We start from the raw sequence: 12,249 nt of genomic DNA, 5'->3' as shown, positions 1-12,249 counted from the left end.
TCGCTCAGTGGGTAGAGCATGTAACTCTTGCTATCTGGGTCATGAGTTCGAGCCCCACGCGTGGCGTGGAATTTACTTAAAAACCATTGAAAACAAAATTGAGGGGCGCCTGGCTGGCTTAGTCGGTTGGGCGTCCGACTTCAGCTCAGGTCAGGATCTCGTGGTTTGTGAGTTCGAGCCCCACGTCCAGGGCTCTCTGCTGTCGGCGTAGATAGAACCTGCTTCGGATCCTCTGTCCCCCTCTCTCTTTGCCCCTCCCCCGCTCACATTCTCCCTCTCTCTCGAAAATAAACAAATATATTTAAAAAATAAATGTTTAAAAAAAAACAATAAAATAAAATCTTAAAAAAAACACACAAATGAGTGAAAGAAGCCTAACACACACGTGTGTGCACACACTGACACACACAATTCTGTAGGGCTCTTTATTTAGAGTTCAAAAACAGACAAAACTAGTATATTTAGGGATGCATCCTTAGGTAATGAAAATGTTTAAAAAAAAACAAGCAAGGAAGATGATTAACATAAAAGTCAGGACAGAGGTTCACTTCAGGGAGGGGGTGTGAGGAGAGGCCATGTGGGGGGCGCTGAGCCTTCCTGAGCTGGGTGGTAGTTACATGGGCATTTGCTTTATAATCTTTTTTTAAGTTTATTTCTTAAGTTTATTTATTTTGACAGAGAGAGACAGAGAGACAGAGAGGAATGCAAGCAGGGGAGGAGCAGAGAGAGAAAGAGAGAGAGAGAGAGAGAGGATCCCAAGCAGGTTCCGCACAGACAGTGCAGGGCTCTAACTCACAAACCATGAGATCATGACCTGAGCCGAAATCAAGAGTCAGACGCTTAAGCGACTGAGCCCCCAGATGCCCGGCTTTGTAATAATTTAAGCCGTACCCTCACCATGTATGTACTTTTCTATGCGTGTGTTATTTTCACAATTCAGAACAACAGCTTCACCAAAATCGCTCCAGGAAGCAGAGCTCTTGGAGTTGATTTTACCAAAAGGTGAGACTCGAACGGTTTAGATTCGACTTCTCTCTCCTTCCTCTTTCATCTGCAAATGGAGTTTCCCTTCCTGCGTCCTCCTACATCCCAGGGGCGGGGATGCACACGTGTGCCCGCTCCCACTGCCAGGCCCTGATCCTACTCTGGGCAAGACGCCCCTTCAATCTGCCCCCTTTGTCCGGTCTGACCTCCGAAGCACTCCCCTTGGGCTTCCAGAATATCCAAAGACCAGGAGCAGGATTGTACTTCCATTCCTCCCGCAGAGCCCGGCTGCAGAAGGAGTGTTTTCCCAATTTACCCAACACCGTGCCTCTCCACCGACTGCAGACAGACAGCCAGCACCAGCTGGGAGATGAGAGGCTGGATGTCATGCCGGGAGACGGTGCTCTGCTCCGTGGGCCCAGGGCCCGGACCCATCTGTGACGACTGCCACGCCACAGCACCCTGCAGCCTTGGACTGCCTGCTGTGCGGAACCTCTCACTCCTGCTAATCCTATTTAACAGGAATTCTGGGACACAGCCACAGTTCTGCCTAGAAGTTCCCTTGGAAGAGCTATTGTTTTCAGCTCCCGTTAGGAAAAACTGATGCTTCCAGGGCAGATAGCAATGATTCAAAGCAACTTACGGGGCTGATTAGAAAGAGCCCCAGCCCAGGAGCCAGAAGGCCTGAGCTCCTGCCTACATTTCCCTAGCACTTTCCACAGGCCTCACATTCTGCCCAGCTCACAGGGACAAATGTACGGAATGTATACGGGGTGGTTTAAAAACCATAATTGCTATATAAATATAGGGGATTATTATTATTAATACGAAGGGCCAGTTTTTGCTACTAAACATACCATGGTTTTAAAAAAGAGATCACTCTCAAAAAAAAAAGAAAGAAAGAAAAGAAAAAGGAAAAGAGATCACTCTCAAAAAAAAAAGAAAGAAAGAAAAAGGAAAAGAGATCACTCTCAAAAAAAAAAAAAGAAAGAAAGAAAAGAAAAAGGAAAAGAGATCACTCTCAAAAAAAAAGAAAGAAAGAAAAGAAAAAGGAAAAGAGATCACTCTCAAAAAAAAAAAAGAAAGAAAGAAAAGAAAAAGGAAAAGAGATCAGTCTCGCTGAAAGAACTAGGATCAATTTTGGCAAAACTCCAGTTATTGTGGACTGCACCAAATTCACCCACTAAATCCACTCCTCTCCTGTGCCGGCAGTAAGGGCTCAGCTGCTAACAGGCTGCAAACAGACCACAGCCCTTGAACCAAGCTCTCGGAGGCCCAGCGCCTGACTCTGGCCTCACGAGCACTGTGCTCTCCCCCCGGAGCTGTCTTTCCCAGGCTCCAGGCTGTTCTGCAGACAGAATGAAAACCGGGCGAAAGCGGAAGCGGCTGCCGGCCCTGTTCTATAAAAAAAAAAAAAAAAAAGCAACCCTCTTTTAGAAAGGGCATTGCACATTTGGATGGTGCTAGATGCCAAGGGTTAAAGAACTTTCCAATTTCCAAGGACGACTTGGGTCCTGGTTTAACTTCTTTTGAGCCCATTTGGAAGAATCAGGAGAAAGAATCCCAAGCCCGCACGAAGCCCTTCGATAGAAGGGTGGCGTTGACCATTCCCAGTCTCTCCATGCCAGCCGCCAATGCTGGGGACAGAGAGAGTGAAGGTGAGGCCAGCTTCTCTTGGGAAGTGCCCTCAGCAAGAGTGGGTTGATGTGGTCCCGTTGGCCGCCTCGAACTGTCTGTGAAGCTCAGGCTCCAGGGCCCCGACGCTTCTCATCAGACCTGGTAACTGAAAGGCTGGGGACCCACCAAGCCTCCCAGGGCCGGTGGCCATGGTCAGAAAACGCTCCTCACAGCACAGGGGGAGTCAAGCCTAAAGACGGGCGGACAAGGAAGCGGCGTTCGCTTTCCGGGAACACTGGGGTGTAAGGAAGGGGCTGAAACCAACCTTCGCAAGGGCAACGTTTCATCCCAGCGACTCGGACACAGCAGCAGAGAGATGCTGCCCCCACTCACTCCCTGGCCATCCCCCGAGCGCCTTGTTTTGTTTAACCATTTCAAAGTGTTTCCAAGATGATCAGCTCACTTTTTTATCCCCTGAGCAATCATGCAAGGTATGTAGGGCACCTCTCCCACTTTACAGATGGGGAAGGTGAGACACGGCCGCTTGGGAGCAGCCAACAGACAGGCGTCCGCTCCGTCCTGACTCCCAGCCCAGCGAGCGCTCTTTCTGCCAAACTGCAGAGTCTTACCTTTCTCACATGCTGCGGCTGCTCTTCAGCCATCATGGAACCCCAGCTCCTCCACGAGAGCCCACCCCCAAAGCCCACTTTTTCATGAGGAATATTGGTCTATTAATCATTCCGTTATTAAACTTGCCATTTACGGTAACATTCTAAAGATTGAACAGACCTAATTTTTTGAGTCACCGTTTCGGGTATCGGTTCAAGACGTGGATGCCAGTCAATGACACCTATGTAAGCTCCCGACCAAGAAGGGTGAGTGGGGAATGTCCCTTTTCTGGTGATTAAATGACTTACCTACGTGTTAGAGCATTCCAGCAATGGAATGGTGTCCAGGTTACTGTGGCGTGTGACGATTTCTCTCTCGCACCCCGACCCACACACCACCCCCTGGAAACCACGGTGCCAGCCACACATCTCCCTGGAGCCCGGTCATAACCATGTGATGCCTGTCTGTGGAAATGACACTATCAGTCCGTTCTCCCAGGGGGTGAAGAGCCTGAATGTTTTCCAGCGGGGAATATTATGCATCAGCAACCGTTTTCACGTCTTTTTCCTCTCACGTGAACCGGAGATGCGTTACCACACAAATGCACGCACACGTACAGAGACAGAAAGCAGAACGGCTAAAATGACAAAGCAAAACCGGAAGAAGAAATGAACAAGCATGCACCCAGAAGGGAGATGCCGCCATCTTAAAACCGGAAGGGAGAGGCTTACTGTACTTTTACGTTTCATTTAGCTCTGAGTTCCCTGCAAGTCAAGGTAAAAACAGAAATACGTTGGAGACACCTGGTTGGCTCCATGGGTTAAGCATCTGGCTCTTGATGTGCGCTCAGGTCATGATCTCACGGTTCATGAGTTCGAGCCCTGTGTGGGACTCTGCACTCACAGCATGGGGCCTGCTTGGGATTCTTTCTCTCTCTGCCCCTCCCCCTCTTGAGCACACATACGCACACACACACTCTCTCTCTCAAAATAAACAAACTTAAAAAAAAAAAAAAAAGAAATACATTGATTATATGGTTCTTGTGTGTGAAAAAAGAAGGTATTTACATTTATATTTCATCAATTCTTTGTCGCCCACGATTTGGCATGAGTTTGAATGGGTGTTTTATGTATATGTTTTCTTCCCAAAGCACAGGATAGGTGAAGTCTAGTCAGGATACACGCTTTCTGAAAAAATATTGTGGGAAGTTGCATATGCTTTCGGGCCTGATGGAGAGAAAGATACGGAAACCCAGAATCTTCCTTACCTCCTCCAGTTTATCCATCCGTCCAACCAGTTTGGTAGTGACAGAATGCAGCTTCAGGAGATCCAGACCATAGAAGGCTCCTTCCAGCATGTCTATGATGGTGGAAAGCTATGGAACATGAGTAGCAGGTTAGTCGAGGGCTGGGGTATGACGCCCAAGATGAGACTTCTCCTGTCAGAGCCCCCAAGCTGGAGGCTCAACAGAGAGGCCACTGGCCAGGAACGGAGAGGGGGGCTCCTGGAAACTGGCGTTTTGTAGGTGGGAAGTATTGTGCCCCCTGCAATACTCAGATAAGAAAATGGAAGAATCCAGGGGCGCCTGGGTGGCTCAGTCGGTTAAGCGTCCGACTTTGGCTCAGGTCATGATCTCGCGGTCCACGAGTTCGAGCCCCGCATCGGGCTCTGTGCTGATGGCTCAGACCCTGGGGCCTGCTTCGGATTCTGTGTCTCCCTCTCTCTCTGCCCCTCCCCTGCTCATGCTCTGTTTCACTCTGTCTCAAAAATAAATAAAAACATTGAAAAAATTAAAAAAAAAAAAAAGAATCCTAGAAGAACAAGTGAAACTGAAGTCTACACATCTTCACCCAATCGCTTAGACCCTTCTTCTGCTGTTAGGTGTATGCCTGCTTGTCTTTCCTCTTAGACGCTGAGCTCCTTGAAAGTGGTGCCCCATCTTTGTTTCCCCAAGATCTCTAGCACAGCACCTGGCCCACAAGAGGTGATCTGTAAATACTCAACAAAGTGGCTCATAAACTTCGATGCCTTGAGGATGTGCTCCTGAAATACCCAACCTCGTCGTCTACCCTGGAAGATACCAACAGTTTTCCCTCAGCACTAAAACTAAACTAACCACGAGGTAAAAGAGGCCCCATGACCCATCTCTGCGATAGCATGCCATCGTAGGGCGCGAGCCTTCTCAGTGCTTTTAATGCTGTCCTTCCCGCCAGTACTCTGGGAGGACGGTGGCCGAACATCTGGTGATATCCAGGTCACCCAGAGCGCAGGCAAAGGGGCAGGTGAGAGATGCTTGAACTGGGCCTCCCTGCCGAGGACCAGTCCCTGGAAGAATCTGCTGGACACCCTTCTGCGATTTCTGTTCCCCACCCGTCTCCCAGCCTTGCTGGTAGATGAAGAATTCCATGTCATGAGACACTTGTGTTCAGAAGCCCTCCTTCCTCCCCACCAGAGGAAAGTAGCTGAACTGTGGGCGAGAGCCGCAAAAGGCATCTTGTTGGCACGCACTGGGATGATTTTCTGAGTGGCTCCCAATAGAAAATTTTGCCTGCTGCTGTTCCAGAAGCCCCCAGGAGTCCAATCCTGTAACTGGGTGGTTCAGAAAGCAGCTTGATGGTGGGGCTCTGAGGCACAGTGGATCCCGGGGCAGGATGTTAAAGCACCGTCCTGCTAACCCCCGCTCTGCGAGAAGGGCATCCGTGACCGCCAGCTACCGAGCGCGTACCAGGCACGGGCACAGAGGCAGCTCTTCACGTTGGTCATTCACGAACAGGATGCGTGTCTACCGACCCTGACTGCGTATCAGGCACCGTGCCAAGTACTCCGTAGGGTCACCCATCGGTTCCCAAAGCAACCCCCCAAAGCAGACGTTGTTATCCCCACTTGCTACTCAAGGAGACCAAGGTGGGGCAAGGCAGTTAGGCACCTTGAGTAGGATTACACGGCAAAGAATAGCGGAGCAACAATCTGAACCCAAGTCTGTGTGACTGCAAAACCAGGCCCAGGCCACCGCTCCCCCCTGCCGCCCCCCACTGCAATGAAGCGGGGAGGGCAGAGATCGGACAAAGTCCTCAGCCCACCCCTGCAGCAGCCTCAGGCAGGCCTGAGCTTCACCCCCCCCCCCCCACCGCCCCGGACCAGGATCACGGTCTGATGCCAACCCACAGCTGGCCCCAGGCCCCTCCTACCCTGGGTCACCCCGGCCCACGGGCTGAGGACTGACGGGCTCGCCCCTCCGTGTCTCTCGCCTCTTTAGGGTGCGTGCTGGGCTGACAGTAAATCGTGGCAACAGCTCTCCGGGAGAAGAACACTGAGTTCTTCTGGCCCCAGGGCCTGGCAGTGGCTCCCAGGCCCAGCCTTCCTGGCTCCACAGGGAGAGGCAGGCACACTTTGCTGTCAGCATCCCCTTTAGACGTCCGGATTGCGAACGACCGCTTTGTCACATGACCAGCCTTGGACACACACAGTACTCCAGATGCCAGGGCCTGACCTTTACAGGCTAAGACACGTCCCATTTACTCAAAGGCCTTACAATCCCTGCAACAGCTTCTGCCAGAGGCCTGGGTCCCGAAGGCGTCCTCCCACCCCTGGCCTCGCCCCCACACCAGGTCCTACCTTCAGGTCCCGGCTGTCTGCCGCCCGCAGCTTCTGGAGCCGAAAGTCTCCCTCACAGGGATTGAGGGCCGACGGGGGTGCGACACAGGCACATTTGCAGGACGAGCCCGAGGTGATGGTTTCCACGGTGTAGAAGTCTTCCTTCCTGGAGGTCCCCTCGTTGACCCTCTGGCAGGCGTCTCGGCCCAGGGGTCTCACCACGCACTTGCACTGACAGTCTGAGCCCTCAGACACAGCCTTGACCTTGTCATAGTCTCCCAGCAACTAGACAACAGAGATAAAGCAAGAAAGGGCTGGGTGTGCAAATACAGGTGCCTCTCAGCCCAGCACCTAGGAAGGCTCTCCATTCACCCTGTTGAATGTCCTGCACTAGCCCAAGACCTCAGACAACTCTGAACTGTGGAGAGAAGAGGTCATCAGAACACAATTTGCTGACTCTGAAATTTCCTTGAAGGCACGAGGAGTTCAGCTCTCTTCATTTGTCTTGGAAAGCTGTGTGCTTCTCAGGGGGCCTTAGCCTTTCATCATTTCAAGGAAAAAAACAAATGAGCCCCATCATTCTTCCAACGGCCCTTGCCTTAGCGGACATCCAGATTTAGATTAAAAAAGAAAAAGGAGAAGGGGCTAAAGGGAGGATTGGAAAGCTGATATTCCAGTCTGAAGGCTACTTGCTTTGATCCTTGTTCACTCAGTGACCACATACTGAATGCCCATTCGGGGCTGTGCCAGGTAAACAGACGGGCCAGAGAGCCCACCCGCATGGGAGCTCTCCGTGCAGGAGGCACACAGATCACAGCCATGCCAGGTAAAGGGTGGTAAGTGCCCTGACGTGATGATGCAGGGCAGTCGGGGGAAGGGGGCGCTCAACCTGGAGAGAGGGGCTCCGGCCAAGCATCAGAGGAGACTTCCTGGAGGAAGTGGTATTTCATCTGGCCCTCGAAAGACGGCTTCAGTTTGGAAAAAGACAGGCTGAGTAAGGTTTATGCAGCCTAGGGATTCACTTGGCTCCTTGAACAGCTTCTGAACCCAAACCCTAGGCCAAAGCCAGGAGAGCAAACTGGCAGCGGTTGCTGCTTCTACGATGCTAAACATTTCCTTCTGAGCCCTGGCCCCTGCCAGCCTCCCCAGGCTGGAAATCACACAGCAGCAGCAGCAGCAGGCTTTCTGGAGCCACCATTCTGGGCACTTGCTCGGGGTGGGGGTGGGGGGGGTGGGGAAGCCTCCTTCCTCCTCTGCACAGATCCCGCATCCCCAAAGCCACGGGGCCCCCCAAAGCCTTTCTAAGCACCGGGAAGGGTTCCCTTCACTTGCCTAATGACCTCGGCAGGCAGGCACAGACCTAGCTGGAGTGGAAATGTTCCTGGGATGCTGTCGGGGGTGGGGGGAGGGGGGGTAGAAGGCTTGTAATGTTTTTCTTGCAAAGGGTGGGTTTCTTCTAACACTAATATTTGCTTTAGAGCTGTTGTCAAATACAGAATGGTGCAGCGGGCTAAGGGGTAGCAGTGCAGGGTGACTGAAGCGGCCGGTCCTCAGGGGCTGACAGTAAATCGTGGCTGTCTGCTGAGACTCTGCCTAGATTCCTGCCGGAGCCCGCGCTGAGGCCCCGGGTGGATACCTTCCTTTCAGACTCCGGTTTCAAGAACACTTGTGGATGGTCCTCCAGAGCCCCAACATGAAGGGTTTTCATGTCCTTTCGGTTTAGGGGACAATGAGAGGTTATGGGTGGCTCTAGGGATAGATAGTAGCCTAACTTCCCGAGGAAGGGGAACTGATTGTTCTTCCCCCGGGAAGGAGACAGGACCCAGAGCAAAGGCTTCTCCAGATGCAGGCAGCACTGAAGGCACCAGATGCAGCCATCCCTCTTCTTTAGGATGACGGCAACTCCCACCACACGTCATCATGCTGAACGGAACACTCTAGAGAACTGTCCCTTCCAGTCACCTGGGCTGCAGATTGTCAGAAGACCTGGCTCTACCCACCTGGAGCTACAGCCGGGGAACCAGGGCGTGTGTGACCATCGAGTCAGATAAAGCGAGCCAAGTACTTTGTAAAGGGGCACTTGACGAAGCCGGTCCCTATCAGCTGTCACTCACCCCCCACTGACCACGCGCCAGAGGTGAGTGGGTCTGCATTTCCACCCTGCCTTCACCAACACACGGGGTCTCGTCCGCCAGCCCCTCTGCGCGGGGCCACCTGCCACGCGACACACCTGCAGCTGCTGCTGGGTCTCGACCCCGCTTCTCCCTGGTGGGTGTCTCACTCCGGGCCCGTCAAGTGCCTTCCCCCTGGGGCAGCGCCCCAGTCCAGCGTGCCCGCCTGTTGTCACATTCCAATTCCCACGAACAGCCACACAGGCAAGACACGACCACACTTTCGCAACCCTTGAGCTAGAAACTAGGTCTGGATTATTATTATCCGTTACGTCCCTCTTTCCAGGGAGCTGCACGGAGTCTTCCCTTCCTTCTCTCCTTTCTCCCGATCCGGTGACCTTGAAGTACCCGTCCCGTCCCCCCGAGAAACGCAGCGAGGAGGGCACCGCGCACGCCCCTCCCTCCGGGAACGGGGCGCAGCGGCCGGCCGCACGCCAGCGACGACGGCCACCTCCGGTCCCCCCCACCCAGCGCCCCGGCCCGGGGGTGGCCAGGGCCCGCCGCCTACCTGCGACAAAACGTTCTCCTGGTTGTCCGCCTCGTTCTGCAGGGTCTCGTCCTCCGTGGGCGCCACCGTCGGCGCGTCCGGCGGCTCGCTCGTGCCGGCGGGGGTCACGCTGGCCCCCCACTGGGCCCGGGCCACCACCAGAGCGCCGCAGACGACCAGCAGCAGGGGCTTGGCCATGAGGGACGCGGGCAGAGGGGCTGCGCCCGTGGGAGAGCGGCGGGCTCGGGCTGCGGGCTGGCACTGAGGCGGAGGGCGGCGCGGCCGCGGCCCGGGAGTGGCCGCTCAGAGCGCCTGCTGACGCTGGGCGCGGCTGAGCGCGGCGGGAGGGTGCGCCCCCGAGCCCCGGCGCATGTCCTCCCCGGCGCGAGCGGCCGCGACTGTGCGGCCCCGGCCGAGAGCGGGGCGCGGGGCGGCGCGGGGCGGGGGGGGTGGGGGGAGAGGGGGCGGGGGGCGGCGGCGCCGGGAGCGAGCGCGGCGTCCGCCCGGGGGCTCAGGTGGCAGGCGGGGCGCCGGGCGCGCGGGGCGCCGGGGGGCGGGGCGGCGCGAAGGGAGGGAGGGAGGGGGAGAGGGCGGGGGCGGGGCCTCCATTGTGCGCGCGGCCCGCCCCTCCCGGCCCCGCTCGGCGCCCCCGTGGCCGCCGCGCGCGCCCCCCCCATCACGCTCCCCGCACCCCCGCCCCGGTGAAGTCTGGGGTCCCCCGTGCGGTTCCGGCCCGCGGCCGCGCGCCCCCCCGCCCCCCCCAGGGGGAGGCAGACAGGCAGCGGGCGCTCGCTGCGAGCCCGAGCCCCTGTCCTCCGCGCGCTCCTTTTATCGCCCCCCGGGGAGAAGGAGCCTTGCTCTCGGCGTCTCTCTTCCCGGACTCGGCTCGCAGCGCGAGCTCCGGCAGCTTTGAACTTAGCGCCACTGGGAGCCTGCCTGCCCGCCGCCGCGTCACACCCTGGCAATACCTCCACCCGGAGGATGGCCGTTGAACTCCCTGCCGGAGTGGGTCCTGGTTTTGCGAATATCGAATACGAAGACCGCGACTGTCAATCGCGGACGCTCTGCGGGTCCCCGGGGGGGGGGGGGGGGGGAAGCGGCTGCCCGAGAAGCCGATGATTGTCCAAGGGAACAGCTCTTAGCTAGCTTCCTGCTTTGGGACAGGTGTCAGAGTCTGTCGCTACGTGATCCCCAAGAGGGCGTCCACTTTCAACAGCGTGCGATTATGTTACAGTGTCCCTTAATTAGTGTCCCTTTGGGGGGCGCCTGGGTGGCCCAGTCGGTTGAGCGGGGGACTTCAGCTCAGGCCATGATCTCACCGTGAGTTCGAGCCCCGCTTGGCGCCCCTCAGGGCTCGCTGCTGGCAGCGCAGAGCCGGTTTTGGATCCTCTGTTCCCCCCCTCCACCAACACTTTGGATCCTCTGTCCTCTCTCTCTGCTCCCCCGCCCCCCCCCCCCGCTCATCCCCCCTCTCAAAAATAAACATTTAAAAAATTTAGTGTCCCTTTTGTGAACCTACTGTAAAGATTAATACTGCATGAATTCAAGGAAAGGCACAGTGCCTTCCGGGACAACTGTCATCCTGAAAATATTGAACAGAGCCAGACCCCTTCAGAGATGTGAAAGGTGTCAGTACGCATCTTGGGAAGTACAAACACCTTGCCTTTCACACTAAGGAATAAGTTGCAATAGTCAAAGTCATGAACTAAGGAGATTCAGCTCATGTAAGTGATGATAGTTGACAGACATATGATTGTCTTTATTAATGTTTAAATAGGGTTTTGTTTTTGTTTTTGTTTTTTGTAATCTCAGTTTGTGGACAAAAGTCCAAGGTTCTGGGTGTCTGGGCCTGTGGAAACCTCTCTCTCACACACACACACACATACACATGCAAAGTACTCTGTGTGAGCTAGCAAATGTTTTCTGAAACTAGACGGTAGTAAACATCCATAAAACATAGTTTTCAAATTCAGTTCGAATAAGTGTTGGATGTTGGCTAAGCGCAAGACAACAAACTAGGTTGCTAGATCTTTAATGGGAAGATAAGAATGTCCGTGTTTTCCAGAAGGAGTGGGGTGGAAGTGAGGGGGTAAGCAGAATAAGGGCTCGAGTTGTAAGGCAGGGTGAGAGCATTGGCCGAGGGCGTTCAAGGAGGTATAGGCCACGTGTCGTTGACAGGTCAGGCCTTCGTGGAAGAGTGACGCTGGAGGTGTCTGGGTGTGTGAAAAGGCTTCAAGGGAGAAGATAAGCCAACGAGATATAGGCAAGAAAGAGAGGGCATTGTGGGCAGAGACACAAGCCTGAAGCGGATATTCAGATCTCAGACTGCTCGCTTCTCAGGGAGACCTTCCTGACTCCACCACCGGGGCCATTCCTACATTGTATTCTCCCGTAGCACCTGTACCTTTGCCCCACAGCATTATGGGAATTACATTTTTCTACTCCTTCGTGGATTGCTTCAGTGACGCCTCTCTTCTCCACTGGAATGTAACCTCCATGAGGGCAGGGCTTCTGTCCGGGTTTGTTCAGCATTACAGCCCCAGAGGTTAGCCAAGTGCCCGGAACAAAGTAGACACTTCGCAAAACTGGTTGGATGAATGGGGTCTACAAACAGTCCGGGTGGACACATCCCAGGTACTTTCACAAAGACGGCCTTTGTATCGATTAGTGTGCATTTGACCGCGAGTCACAGAAAATCAACGGTGGCTTAATCACATATGCATTTATTTTTCTGTCATTCTAAGAAGACTGGAAGTTGGCCATTTTAAATTTAGTTCAGCAGCTCAA

General features: G+C 54.5%; 1 protein-coding gene across 4 annotated transcripts in view; it reads right to left on the bottom strand.

Annotated features, from left to right (window-relative positions):
* The window catches only part of OLFML2B (olfactomedin like 2B), a 36,789-nt gene extending 26,954 nt beyond the window's left edge, over positions 1–9,835 (bottom strand). For 3 of the 4 annotated variants that reach the window (XM_042925298.1, XM_042925301.1, XM_042925300.1), the window contains exons 1-3: positions 9,484–9,834; positions 6,826–7,089; positions 4,478–4,585 (exon numbers count right to left, since the gene is read on the bottom strand). In XM_042925298.1, the coding sequence (XP_042781232.1) occupies positions 4,478–4,585; positions 6,826–7,089; positions 9,484–9,660 (549 nt within the window). In that variant the 5' untranslated portion in view covers positions 9,661–9,834. Of the gene's footprint in view, positions 1–4,477; positions 4,586–6,825; positions 7,090–9,483 lie in introns of all 4 variants that reach the window. The other variant, XM_042925299.1, reaches the window with a different exon arrangement.
* Between the last annotated feature and the right edge of the window lie 2,414 nt (positions 9,836–12,249).

This window comes from Panthera leo, chromosome F3 (assembly GCF_018350215.1).
Source record: "Panthera leo isolate Ple1 chromosome F3, P.leo_Ple1_pat1.1, whole genome shotgun sequence".
In the NCBI taxonomy this organism is placed as follows: Eukaryota; Metazoa; Chordata; class Mammalia; order Carnivora; family Felidae; genus Panthera; species Panthera leo.
Note: the sequence above shows the minus strand (reverse complement) of the source record. Positions and strands in the feature narration are given on the sequence as shown.